This window comes from Malus sylvestris, chromosome 11 (assembly GCF_916048215.2).
Source record: "Malus sylvestris chromosome 11, drMalSylv7.2, whole genome shotgun sequence".
NCBI lineage: Eukaryota > Viridiplantae > Streptophyta > Magnoliopsida > Rosales > Rosaceae > Malus > Malus sylvestris.
This window is the reverse complement of record NC_062270.1, coordinates 6,153,034-6,167,611: the sequence shown is the minus strand read 5'-3', so window position 1 is coordinate 6,167,611 and position 14,578 is coordinate 6,153,034. Positions and strand designations below refer to the sequence as shown.

The window sequence follows — 14,578 nt, the reverse complement described above, 5'->3', positions numbered from 1 at the left end:
ATAGTATGTATTAGAAAAATATTTTTCAAAGAAACCAAAAAAACCTTAAAATTGTAATGAATTATTTTTATTTTTAATCACTTTTACACCCAGTCAACCTGCGAAACCCCCCAAAACCGCCGCTTCACAAGTCGAAGGGTCAAATGATCAAAATTCCATTCATTCCCTGTCCGAACATTTCTTCATTTGTTTTCTTCAAAAAGGCACACACAAAATCTGAGGAAAAATAAATCCAAAAAGTGGTTGATTATCGTGTATAAATGAATACCCACACTTGAAAACCGTCGTCTTTGGTGAAAGTTGACGGCCATGGACGACGACGCCACCAGAACCGACATCCACCGCCACAAAAGCCGCAAGCGCCGCCTGAGCGCAGCTGAGGAGCGCAGCAACGATGAATTGGATCAGGAGGTCGACGTGGAGGTCTGGGAGGCGCTGAGCAAGAGCTTTATGCAGGTCCAGTCCGTACTGGATCAGAACCGCGCCTTGATCCAGCAGGCCAACGACAACCACCAGTCCAGAGCCCCCGACGACCTCACCCGAAACGTTTCCTTAATCCGCGAGATCAACTCCAATATCTCCAAAGTCATCTCGATTTACTCCGATTTGTCGGCCAATTTCTCCGGCATTGTCCACCAGCACCGCGCCGCCATAACCCCCGCCAAGAACGACAACGACAGCCGCGAGAAAGGGGATCGGAAATTGGATCCGGTGAAATCGGGCGTTGAATCGCAGTGATTTCGATGACCTTGTGAGTGTTCTGTTTGTGTTTGAGAGTCTGCCTGTAAACTGTTTGATGAAATGCCTGCGTTGTTGTAGACATTAGTGTTTGGTAGCGTTGTGAAATGTCGAAAACCTTTGCTTAATTCAGTGTTTGTTTGGTATGTGTTTGTTGTAAAAGGATGAAGGCTGCGGGATTGCTTGTCTTCGACCCGCAGATATTACAAGGTATTTATGTTCTCTTCTGTCGAATTTTAGCTTCTTGCACCCTTTTTTTAAAAAAAATTGTTGAAATTTTATTGTTGAAATGACATGGAATACTTGAAGCTAACGGAACACTTGGCGGAAAACCTAGCGTTAGGATTCATACCACCGATCTCACTTAGTGGGATAAGACTTTTTTGTTGTTGAAATTTTATAGTTGAAAATGGTATCTTCTTTGCAGCATTTAAATTCTTTTGTTATAATGTGGATTGTGCATTGCATTTCAATTGCCCTTTGTTCTATACAATTGCGCTGTTGGCAATTGAGTAGGATGGCTCCTTCACGTTATGCAACTAGTGAGGCCAAGACAGGATGGATGGGCATGAGGGTTCTCGTGTCCAAGCCAATTGGTCAGATACTGGATTTAACTTTCCTAACCCATCGTATATAGGGATAATGATGTCGGTTTTTAACGCTCTTTGGAATGATGACCCTTCAAACATAGTTTAGTCTACAAAAAAGATTCAATTTCTTGATGTCGTACTTGTTCTTTATCCTTCAATGCTTTCTCATCTGAAATGAGTTAGCAGAATGGTATGATGATCAGTCGTAAGTTATTAGTTTTTTATATCCCTCTTGAGCTAGGCTTTAAATTGAGGATGAAGACGGTTAAAATAATACCTTACATGTTGGTGCATAAGAACCCACAGATGGGTGTAGTTCTGTAATGGTGAAATTTTATTATAATGTGCTTTGAGATATTGTTCGCTTTGGTGGGATAAGTTATCGTGTCATCTATATGCTTTCAGAGTGTTGCAATGCATCTCTTCAATCTCCTTCGACCCTAATTCTCTAGGTTTTACATTGATAACTTGGACTTATTTTGAAGTATGGAGAAGTCTGAGAAGACTACTAACGATTTTCTTAATCTTGTTTTGGTTACTTTTCGCGTATAGGGAATAGGGATGAATCAACGGTTATCACAGTGCTGGGCAGATATCTGTAGATAGTAGAGTAAGTTATGACTGGTCACTAGCAGTGAGTCTTTAGGAATTACATGGAAATACAGATGTAAGATGTGGTGTTTCATGCGTCTTAAGTTGGGATTGCTTTGGATCGGATGGACTCAAGAACAATGCAGGTCATGATGATGACGGGATTGTTACACACTGTTAGATTAACAATCAGACGGTGGTCAGATTAGGATAGTTGATTTCAGAAAGTCCATGGAAGGTAAACATCTTTATATAGACTAAAAAAGAAATTACAATCTCTCGCCGTCGAAATTAGATAGCTCGTCGTCACCTATACGTCTCCTCTACTGATCATTGAACACAACTGCCCATCCACAAACAGTCATCCCAACAATTCATCCCATCCAACGGTAAAGGCACTTGAGCTTCGTCAATCTGAAGCAGCTTCTCTTGTGACCATGCAGATTCACAGTCTAACGGTGCGAACAAATCGTCGAGGTCAAAAAACACATCTTCACCGTTCTCAAAAAGTAAATCTTCATCCTTCAAAAGCGACTCATCACCTTCGCTGACCAAGCTTATCGGCACATAATCATGATCGGAAAAATTTGCAGGCATCGTACTACCGTCAATGTTGCTTATGCACTGCTGATCATGATTAATAGCGTCACTAATCATCTTGTAATTGCTTTCATCGAAGGGCAGGACAGGAGCACTGCTAGTACTTGGGCAGTTTTGTAGTTCCTCAATGGTATGGGTGATCACGCTAGTAGTATTTTGCGAACCCACTTTGTTTCTTGCCTTTGTTTTTGCTGGCTTCTCTTTGACTTCTTTTTTTGCTCTCTTTTTCGCCGGCTTCTCCTTGACTTCTTTTCTTGCTCTCTTTTTTGCCGGCTCGTCGTTCAGTTGTTGGGTTGAATTCGAAAAATTCTTCTTGTTTCCGCTCCTAGAATTCTTTTTAAGTCTACCTTACCAATTTCGTGATCGGAGTCATCAGCGCCACCAAATACACTAGGAAGAATGCTGTACTCTTCCAAGAGCCAGTCACCGTCATGCTCACACCCTTCTTTGTCATACCGCAAATTCCTCTTTTTCCCAATAGCTTTTTCATTCTCCAAATCCTTAACCGGCTTTGAATTGGATTCGCTCCACGTACCTCCGGCGTCAATTTCACGTTTGATGCGCGCCTGGCTTCTAGGCTTGAGTTGACAGAAGAAGTACAAATCTTGATCTTCAAGTCCCGGTCCGCCGAAATTCTCCCAAACCACCCACGGTGGAGTCTTGCCGAAGAAGATGAAGCATAAAAAAGCAATAGGCCCAGACGATATACCAATCGAAGTGTGGAAACTTTTGGGAGAGACAGGTATAACATGGCTCACTGACCTTTTCAATAGGATTTTAAAACGAAGAAGATGCCAAATGAGTGGCGAACGAGCACTTTGGTGCCTATCTACAAGAATAAGGGCGACGTACAAAATTGCATGAACTATAGGGGTATTAAGCTAATGAGTCATACAATGAAGCTCTGGGAGAGAGTTATTGAGCATAGATTGAGGCAAGAGACACGGGTTTCGAACAACCAATTCGGGTTCATGCCAGGGCGCTCAACCATGGAAGCAATCTATCTCTTACGAAGATTGATGGAAAGATATAGAGATGGGAAAAAGGATTTACACATGGTCTTTATAGATTTGGAAAAAGCGTATGATAGGGTCCAAAGAGACATTCTTTGGAGGATTTTAGAGAAGAAAGGAGTACGAGTAACATATATCCAAGCTATAAAGGATATGTATGAAGGAGCAAAGACTGCCGTAAGAACTCATGAAGGACAAACCGAAAGCTTTCCCATAACTGTAGGATTACATCAAGGCTCATCCTTAAGTCCTTACCTTTTTGCGTTGGTAATGGATGAGTTAACAGGACATATTCAAGATGATATTCCTTGGTGTATGCTTTTCGCTGACGATATAGTGTTGATAGATGAAACTCAGGAAGGGGTAAATGCAAAGCTTAACCTTTGGAGAGAAGTGTTGGAATCTAAAGGTCTTCGCCTAAGCCGATCAAAGACAGAATATATGGAGTGCAAGTTCAGTGCAAATGGAGGCCAAAACGAGTTAGGGGTGAGGATCGGAGATCAAGAAATACCAAAGAGCGACCGTTTTCGTTACCTAGGATCTATCTTGCAAAAGAACGGAGAATTAGATGGAGATCTCAACCATAGAATACAAGCTGGATGGATGAAGTGGAAGAGTGCATCCGGCGTGTTATGTGACCGCCGTATGCCACTGAAGCTCAAGGAAAAATTTTATAGGACGGCAATAAGGCCGGTGATGCTGTATGGCACAGAATGTTGGGCGGTGAAACATCAACACGTACACAAAATGGGTGTAGCGGAGATGAGGATGCTTCGTTGGATGTGTGGGCACACGAGAAAGGATAAGATTAGGAATGAGGATATCCGGGGTAAAGTAGGAGTAGCCGAAATTGAAGGAAAGATGAGAGAAAATCGGTTACGGTGGTTTGGACATGTGCAAAGAAGGCCTACTGACGCTCCGATTAGAAGATGCGACTATGGGATAGAGGTTCAGGGCCGAAGGGGTAGAGGAAGACCTAGGAAAACTTTGGAAGAGACTCTAAGAAAAGACTTAGAGTACTTGGATCTAACGAAGGACATGACACAGGATCGAGCACAATGGCGTTCTAAGATTCATATAGTCGATCCCACTCAGTGACTTGGATTTTCCAAGTCTCAAACCGAGAAGTTTTCCTCACTCGGAAAATTAAGGGAACACTACCCCAACCTACATGCTCCACTCAGAAAGCTTCAACATACAAGCTTCAACAAAAGAAAATTCAAAGAACTTAGCGAAGAAGGCTTTGGTCTATTTAACACAATACGTTGAAATGAAGGAAAGCTTATTTATTGATATCCCTGATAAGCTACAAATATGTACATATACATGAGTCAAAATAAACACACAAGAGGGAGCCTTCACAAAGGTTGCTTAGGAGAAGTCTCAGCAGTCGGTAGAGCCCCAGAAAGAGAAGGCACCAGAGGGGGATCATTTGGAGCCTCAGTACTGGACAGAACCCTAGAAGGAGGAGGCATCAAAGGTTGATCATTTGGAGCTTCATTACGCGGTACAGCCCCAGAAGACGAAGGCAATAAATGCCTTTGGAACAAACCCACAAATCTCTGATGATCAAGTAAAACCTGACCATCAGTTTCCTTCATCTGGTCAAGCTTTCTCTTCATGTTTGTAGCATAGTCATGTGCGAGCCGGTGCAACTGTTTATTCTCATGCTTGAGCCCTCTAATCTCTTGTTTGAGACTCATCACTTCAGCCGCCAATGATTCAACTTGGCGGGTTCGAGCAAATAGGCGTTGGGCCATATTAGACACAGAACCTGCACACTGAACACTGAGAGCCAGCGAATCCTTAACAGCTAACTCATCAGACCGTTTGGAAAGTAGTCTGTTATCTTTGGGAGTGAGAATGTTCCTGGCCACCACCGCAGCGGTCATATCATTCTTCATCACGGAATCCGCAACGGTAAGAGGACCAGTAGGGGAGACGAAGGATGAGCGCCATATGTTGTCTGGAGAAGGCGGGGCTGCCTCTTCAACAAGGTTCAAGTCAAAACGACGGTCGGAGGGGCCAGGCATTTTCAAAGGTGTTGAAGAGAGAAGAGGTCGGACAAATCAAGATCTTAGAAGTGCAAGAATGAAGCTTCTACTGGTGGAGATTCAAGTGTGCTTTGGAACTTAATGCCAGCCCCTATAAAAATCTGCACTCGACGGAGCTTCAGAAATCGAAGAGGCGCCTGCTCAGAAATCGAAGAGGCGTTTGCTTTCTCAAAAGCTGGGCTGCTTAGAGATCACGAGGGTTGATCTCAGAAATCGAAGAGGCGTTTGCTTTCTCAAAAGTTGGGCTGCTCAAAGACCACGAAGGCTGATCTTAGAAATCGAAGAGGCGCTCGCTTTCTCAAAAGTTGGGCTCCCCAGAGACCACGAGGGCCGATCTCAGAAATCGAAGAGGCACCTACTTTTCCAGCCTTGTCAGCACCTGTCACACGCACACTCAGCTTTGCGGAAATTATGGGCATTCTGTCGAAGACTTCTGGGGAAGTAGAAAACACATGAATTTTACTGTTCAATCACCCACTTCCCACACGCAACAATAGCTCATGGGTACCATAGAAAACTTTGGCAAAGTTCTCTGCCAAAGTTGAGCACGTGAAGCTTGCAGCTCCCACTACATCGCTCTGACCAAGAAGGGTAAAAGAATAGCAAAGAAACAGCACTAACAAAGTTTAGACCCATAAATTTTGAAGGTCTAGCTACCATATTATTACCCACAAGGGTAAAGGAACAGTACCACTGCTGGATAATTGGAAAGTCCCTGTGTGTCAACCTCTGTGCTTCGTGGCAAGGTAGACTAGCAAACATGCCCAACCTTTACTCACATTCGAGAAAACACTCCCAATAAGATTGCTTGCTCCAAAATCGAAGAGGCACCGTCCTCCGAATCTTGAGAGCCAGACTCCCAACATGACTACTTTCTTAAAAATCGAAAAGAGGGTAAAGGAACAGTACCATTGCTGGATAATTGGAAAGTCCCTGTGTGTCAACCTCTGTGCTTCGTGGCAAGGTAGACTAGCAAACATGCCCAACCTTTACTCACATTCGAGACAACACTCCCAACAAGATTGCTTGCTCCAAAATCGAAGAGGCACCGCCCTCCGAATCTCGAGAGCCAGACTCCCAACATGATTACTTTCTCAAACACCGAAGAGACACTGCTCCCCGAATCTTCGAGAGCCAGACCCCCAGCATGATTGCTTTCTCAAAAATCGATGAGGCATCGTTCTCCGAATCAATCGAATAGGCGCTCGCTTTCTCAAAAGTTGGGCTGCTCAGAGACCACGAGGGCCGATCTCAGAAATCGAAGAGGCACCTACTTTTCCAGCCTTGTCAGCACCTGTCACACGCACACTCAGCTTTGCAGAAATTATGGGCATTTTGTCGAAGACTTCTGGCGAAGTAAAAAGCACATGAATCTTACTGTTCAATCACCCACTTCCCACACGCAACAATAGCTCATGGGTACCACAGATAATTTTACCAAAGTTCTCTGCCAAAGTTGAGCACGTGAAGCTTGCAGCTCCCACTACATCGCTCTGACCAAGAAAGGTAAAAGAATAGCAAAGAAACAGCACTAACAAAGTTTAGACACATAAATTTTGAAAGTCTAGCTACCATATTATTACCCACAAGGGTAAAGGAACAGTACCACTGCTGGATAATTGGAAAGTCCCTGTGTGTCAACCTCTGTGATTCGTGGCAAGGTAGACTAGCAAACATGCCCAACCTTTACTCACATTCGAGAAAACACTCCCAACAAGATTGATTGCTCCCAAAATGAAGAGGCACCGTCCTCTGAATCTCGAGAGCCAAACTCCCAACATGACTACTTTCTCAAAATCAAAGATAGGGTAAAGGAACAGTACCATTGCTGGATAATTGGAAAGTCCCTGTGTGTCAACCTTTGTGCTTCGTGGCAAGGTAGACTAGCAAACATGCCCAACCTTTACTCACATTCGAGACAACACTCCCAACAAGATTGCTTGCTCCAAAATCGAAGAGGCACCGCCCTCCGAATCTCGAGAGCCAGACTCCCAACATGATTACTTCCTCAAAAATCGAAGAGACACTGCTCTCCGAATCTCGAGAGCCAGACCCCCAGCATGATTGCTTTCTCAAAAATCGAAGAGGCATCGTTCTCCGAATCTCGAGAGCCAGATACCACAGACCACTTTTTCAAAGTGCTCTGACAGAGTTAAAACATGTGAAACTGGCAGCTCCCACTACCGTGCTATGACCAAGCAGGGTAAAGGAATAACATTACTACTTGTTAGGGAGACTCCTATATATGTTGACCTCCATCCCCAACGGACAAGCAGACCTGCAAAAATGCTCAACCCTTCATCATATCTGAGAGAGCACTCCCAACGAAGCCTTTCGAAATATTCAGCTTTCTTTCCCCCCGATAATACCTCTGCAAACAAGCTATACTAGAGCAAGAATATCTCATATCATCAGGGTTAAAAGCAAGAGTATCCCATATCATGCTTTTTCTCTGTCTTTTCCTTTGGCCTTGTTTTTACCTGCAAGACAAGGAGAAAGAGAGCAATCAGTCAGCACTTAGAATCAAGCTTCCAGCAAAAAACTGACTGCCTGGAACCCCTTACCTGATTACTTACCTGGCATTGCTTTCGAGTACTCATCTTCAACATCTTATGTTTCCAGGGAAGATTCCGCATCTGCTTGAGGAACAGATAGGGCAAGTGCGAAGGATACAAGGAAGCATGTGGAGACAAGCGTAACAGCACACGTGCCGATACATCCATTACTCTGTCAAAAGCAAAAGTATCCCATATTAGCAGGGTGGAACGTACTCTAGATTTGATGGACTTGTTTTGACCCTCAAATTCTTCAGTCGGCCTTATACTCTGGAGGAAACCAGAAAACCCTCCAGCTCAGTTCAAGAATAAGCCTGTGGAAAGTTACTTCTTCAAAAGCAAAAGTATCTCATATCATCTCTTCTCATTTTTCTTCTCTTTATCCTTCATGCTGCTGCAAGATGGGGAGAAGGTGAACAATCAGTCGGAGCTCTGATTGCTTACCTTGTCTGTCACCTCTTTCAGCAGACCCCCTAGCTCGGCGACTTGGGGGACTCCTACTACATGGTTTGTATCGCGCTTGACCAAGCCTGAAACTACAAGTAAGCTTCAAGTGAAATTGATACATTACCTTGTGCATCTCCACCAGTTAAAGATACCACCCCTGGATGGAGGAAGAGTACTTCCAGAGAAGATGCCACATCTACCTATGAGACAGATAAGGTAAGTCAAGACGACACCACACTCCGATACTTAGAAGTTTCGTGATTACGAGATCATTCTCCCACAATATTTGCTAATGTCATTTGTACTAAATCATTCACTTGTACTCACTAAAGGAGAGCTTGAACCTATGTACTTGTGTAAACCCTTCACAATTAATGAGAACTCTTCTATTCCGTGGACGTAGCCAATCTGGGTGAACCACGTACATCTTGTGTTTGCTTTCCTATCTCTATCCATTTATATACTTATCCACACTAATGACCGGAGCAATCTAGCGAAAATCACAAAAAGCGACCGTTTTCGCTACCTAGGATCTATCTTGCAAGAGAACGGAGAATTAGATGGAGATCTCAACCATAGAATACGAGCTGGATGGATGAAGTGTAAGAATGCATCCGGCGTGTTATGTGACCGTCGTAGGCCACTGAAACTCAAGGGAAAATTTTATAGGACGGCAATAAGGCCAGCGATGTTGTATGGCACAGAATGTTGGGCGGTGAAGCATCAACACGTACACAAAATGGGTGTAGCGGAGATGAGGATGCTTCGTGGGATGTGTGGGCACACGAGAAAGGATAAGATTGGGAATTAGGATATCCGAGGTAAAGTAGGAGTAGCCGAAATTGTAGGAAAGATGAGAGAAAATCGGCTCCGGTGATTTGGACATGTGCAAAGAAGGCCGAATGACGCTCCGGTTCGAAGATGTGACTACGGGACAGAGGTTCAGGGCCGAAGGTGTAGAGGAAGACCTAGGAAAACTTTGGAAGAGACTCTAAGAAAAGACTTAGAGTACTTGGATCTAACGGAGGACATGACACAAAACCGAGCGTAATGGCGTTCTAGGATTCATATAGCCGACCCCACTTAGTGGGAAAAGGCTTTGTTGTTGTTGTTGTTGTTGTAGTACTCTCCCTGGAGGACTCTGTTGTAAAGGAAGAAACTGGTCAATTCCTGATCGGTCGGATGAAACCGAAAACCCAGCGGCATTCCGTTAGAACCCATCAGCTGATTTTCATAAAAACCCAGCGGCACAATACCACCATAACCCTCTTTCTCCATTGTCAAGACCTCGTTAGGGTTTCTCTCAGTTGTTTCGGACACTCTATTTTGGTGCGAAATCGTATGAGATCTTTCCTTAGCTGGGTAGGTGATTATATACTTTTTCTCCCCAAGTCTCTGCCGTTTGATCTAATCTCATCTACGGCTGGGCGAGTTTCACGTTAGTAGCCGTTGGGAGTGAAAAATAGTCACGTGGTTAGGGGTTCAAAAGAATATGAAATATCCTACAGTGGATAGGAAAAGTATATACATTTTGTCCCGAGTTGTTCCCGGAGCACCGCCGCTCTGCCGCCACTGAAAGCAGTGACGGATCCAGGAAATAATTTGAAAATGCATGCGTATCGTCATTTCATCGAGTCTTAGTAGGCCTGAAATCATTTGAAAATGCATACTATAGACATGTTAATGTATGCAAGGGGCAGCACCCAAAGTATTCATGGACATTCATCGAGTTTTGGTAGGCCTGAAGTCGGTTTGAGGGCAAGTATGAAGCCAACTCTAATCTTCAAAAGGGCAACACTCAAAGTATCCATGGACATTCACCGAAGTTCGAAGGGTCAGCACTTAAGGTATCTATGGACGTTCATCGAAGTTCTGGGGGTCAGCTGACCCCCCTTGCCCCTTAATGGATCCGCCAGTGACTGGAAGTTGGAAACCGGGTTTGATACAAATCATTGTTTGTGAGTTTCAACTTTGAACTCGGAAGAGCCTACGCTTGGAATTCTTGTAGGTGTTATGGGCAATCCTGACCCGTTAGATCTAATCCCATCCCACGGTGGATGAGTGTGTTTTAATTATCCCGACGGATTATAGAAAAGGGTAAAAGGAAATTTCAATATTGGAAATTATATTTTAGTGCACTAGTAAAACAAACCCCTTGTGCGACAAAAGTTTGCGCAATGAAACACATATCGTCACGTAAAGTCACTTTGCGCGAGAAAGCTTTAAACTTATTCGCGCAAAGTCTTTACAAAAATATAAAAAATAATTTTTTTTAAATCTTTGCGCGACTTAATCCAAATATTTCATCTCCTAAACCAATTTATTTTCAAATTTTATTTAATTTTATATTATAAATTTTAAGATATAGTTATTTTCATAAGTTTTTATTATTTTTTAAAAACTTTGCGCAACGAATATCAATATTTTATCACCTAAACCTTATTTACTTATTTTTTATTTATTTTTATATTTTATATTGTTAAACTAAATTATTTCTTTATTTTTTATTATTTCTTTGCCTGACGAATACACATGTGGTCGCCTAAATCTTATTTATTTTAATTTTTTTGTATTTTAAATTGTAAGATAATATTATTTATAAAAATTATTTTTATAAATTTTGCGTGACGAACCAATATTTCATCGAGCACAACTCAACCTGGAAAGTCCACTTGGACTCCGAATCGAGTTGTGATGGCCGACACCTGGAGGGTGACGAAGCCAGCAGAACTCGATTCGGAGTCCAAGTGGACTTTCCGAGTCGGGGTGTGTCAGTTTGGTATTAAAGCCACTCTGTCGTTCGGTACGGATGTGTCGGCGAGGACGTCGGATTCCCCTTAAGTGGGGTGGATTGTAAGATCTCACATCAACCAACGGAGAGGGGGTGATGTGCCTTATATGTACATGCTCCCCTCCCTATAGCACAAGGCCTTGTAGGAACTCAATGACTTCATATTCCATCGGAACACCGACATTAAGCGAGTTCGGGCGAGAGCAATCCTAGGATGGGTGACCCACTGGGAAGTTCTTGTGCCGAGTTCCTAGAAACAAATCCGTGAGGGAATGGTAAGCCCAAAGCGGACAATAACGTGCTACGGCAGAGCTGAGGAGTTCAGGTGAGAGCAATCCTAAGATGGGTGACCCGCTGGGAAGTTCTCTTGTGAGTTCCCCAAAACAAAACCGTGAGGGCGTGGCCGGAACCCAAAGCGAACAATATCGTGCTACAGCGAAGCCGGTCTGGGATGCGACAGAATGGTATCAGAGCCACTCTGTCGTTCTGTATAGATGTGCCGGCGAGGACGCCGGGTTCCCCTTAAGTGGGGTGGATTGTAAGATCCCACATAGACCAACGGATAAGGGGTGATGTGCCTTATATGTACATGCTCCTCTTCTTATAGCACGAGGCCTTTTGGTAACTTAATGGCTTAAGATTCCATCGGAACTCCGAAGTTAAGCGAGTTCGGGCGAGAACAATCCTAGGATAAGTGACCCACTGGGAAGTTCTCGTGCCGAGTTCCTAGAAACAAATCCGTGAGGGAATGGTAAGCCCAAAGCGGACAATAACGTGCTACGGCAGAGCTGAGGAGTTCAGGTGAGAGTAATCCTAAGATGGGTGACCCGCTGGGAAGTTCTCTTGTGAGTTCCCCAAAACAAAACCGTGAGGGCGTGGCCGGAACCCAAAGCGAACAATATCGTGCTACAGCGAAGCCGGTCTGGGATGCGACAGAATGGTATCAGAGCCACTCTGTCGTTCTGTATAGATGTGCCGGCGAGGACGCCGGGTTCCCCTTAAGTGGGGTGGATTGTAAGATCCCACATCGACCAACGGAGAGGGGGTGATGTGCCTTATATGTACATGCTCCCCTTCCTATAACACGATGCCTTTTGGGAACTCACTGGCTTCGGATCTCCGAAGTTAAACAAGTTCGAGCGAGAGCAATCCTAGGAATGGGTGACCCATTGGGAAGTTCTTGTATGAGTTCCCAAAAATAAAACCGTGAGGGAATGGTAAGCCTAAAGCGGACAATATCGTGATACGACGAAGCCGAGACTGGGATGTAACATCCTTTCTCTTTCCCTCTCCCTAAATCCGACCCTCTCTCTCACTCACTCCTCTCACTTAATATTTCTCTCTCTCTTCACTATATCTCACTGTCACTCACTCTCTCATTATCTCCTCTAATTCTCTCACACTCACTCATTCCTCTGATTCTCACCCACTCTCAATTTTGCCAAAAGGTATATTCTCCCCAAATTTTAATTTTTTTTTCATTAATATGTGTTTTTGGAATTAATTTTGAGTTTGGTGCAGGGTTTGGGGTCGAGTATAAGGTGAGAGGTGGAGTTTGGGGTTGGATATGGGGTATACCAATTTTAGGGAAGATTATGCCAATTTGTTTGGTATTATTTTATGTTGTTTTTTGGTTATTTGACCATGTGGTTTAGTTTTTTGTAGGGAATTGTCGAGACTTTGACAACTAAGGTTAGGGGTTAGGACGTTATCGAACCATATCCCCCGCCACTACCACCACAATAGACTTATATTAGAATTTTATTATTGTACTTTGTTAATTTATGTGTAGATTTTGAATATATTATGTATATTGGATAATTTGATCACTATTTTTCATATGTAATTTTATTTTGAATATGTCAATTTAAATTAAAGTAATTAAAAAAATTAAAATCATACAATTAAATTAAATTAAAAGGTAAAAATTCGAAAAATCTTGCGCTACTAAATATTTTGTCGCACAAACAATTAATATAATTAAATTAACATAAGAGAAATAATAAAACAAAAAGTCAAAAACCTTGCGCAACAAAGTATTTCGTCTTAATTTAATTAAAAAAATTAAAAAACAAAAAATCGTTGCGCGACAAAAAATATTTCATCTCAATTGTTGAATTCAAATGAAGCCCTCTCTCGACCTCACCTCACTTTGCTCTCTCATCCTCCGCTAATTTCTCTCGATCTCTCTCCTCCTCCATATTTTGTTAGATACCAATTTCGGCCACTAGTTCAACCTTAACTGGAAGCAAGAATTATAGGGATGGCAAGAGGAAGAAGATGGAGTTTTTATTTTTTTTGTAAAATGATTTTTTTTATATTTGATTTCATCTGTGTCCGTTGCAACAAGAAAGAGAGAGCTTAATAACATTAGCAACCTCTCCAATGTAAGACTGTCACATGGCACACATAACCTAAACTCTTAAACAAACAGCACAAAAGAAAGACAAATTACATAACGACCCCAAAACACTACATTTCGACCCAAAATTTTGTTGCTTGTGATCAAGGCAATCACAGTACATAACAATGCTTCCCCCTTGAAAAATAACCTTGCCCAGAGGGTTTACATTGGAAAATCTGGGTTTCGAGTCTTGAATGCATCGAAATCTTCCCATGAAGCTTCAACTGCCTCCTGTCCATTCCATTGCACCAATAGCTGCACCCCAGCTGCATTTCCCTTCTTATACATCCTCTTAGCCAAGATTGACTGCGGTAAGTTTTGCATCAAACCATCATCTGCAGCAACGGGCAGATTCACATGTGTAACTACTCATTCTCCCAATTGATTCTTGAGGCAACTTACATGGAACACATGATGTATCTTTGATCCTTCAAGTAATTTCAGTTTATAAGCCACCATACCAATCTTTTCCAACACTTCATAAGGACCATAGAACCTAGGTTGCAGTTTATGGTAACTGTGTGCAGCCAATGTTTGCAACTAATAAGGAACTAGCTTCAGGTATACTTTATCCCCCACATTGAAATGCCTCTCAGTTCTTCTTTTATTAGCCTGAACTTTCATCATATTTTATACCAATTCCAGATTGTGTTTGAGAACAACAAGTATGTTATCCCTTTCAAGAAGACTGTGTTCCACATAGTCCATTTTTGCAGTTCCCACTTCATATGGAGTTATATGAGGTGGAGAATGACCATACACCAATTTAAAAGGTGTAAAACCTGCAGAAGTGTG

At 42.8% G+C, this 14,578-nt stretch overlaps 2 protein-coding genes and 1 pseudogene across 9 annotated transcripts in view; all 3 read left to right on the top strand.

Annotated features, from left to right (window-relative positions):
- LOC126589012 (2-oxoglutarate-dependent dioxygenase AOP2-like) overlaps window positions 1-14,578 on the top strand; it is a 58,789-nt gene that overhangs the window by 26,740 nt on the left and 17,471 nt on the right. The window lies entirely within an intron of this gene.
- Window positions 1-14,578, top strand: part of LOC126589382 (stemmadenine O-acetyltransferase-like) — a 53,451-nt pseudogene that overhangs the window by 36,410 nt on the left and 2,463 nt on the right.
- Window positions 105-14,578, top strand: part of LOC126589019 (protein EARLY FLOWERING 4-like) — a 102,063-nt gene continuing 87,589 nt past the window's right edge. For 3 of the 8 annotated variants that reach the window (XM_050254201.1, XM_050254204.1, XM_050254199.1), the window contains exons 1-2: window positions 105-751; window positions 902-948. In XM_050254201.1, the coding sequence (XP_050110158.1) occupies window positions 310-738 (429 nt within the window). In that variant the 5' untranslated portion in view covers window positions 105-309 and the 3' untranslated portion in view covers window positions 739-751; window positions 902-948. Of the gene's footprint in view, window positions 1,538-1,880; window positions 2,179-13,044; window positions 13,062-13,590; window positions 13,609-14,578 lie in introns of those variants that run through there. The other 5 variants (XM_050254202.1, XM_050254200.1, XM_050254197.1 and 2 more) reach the window with 5 other exon arrangements.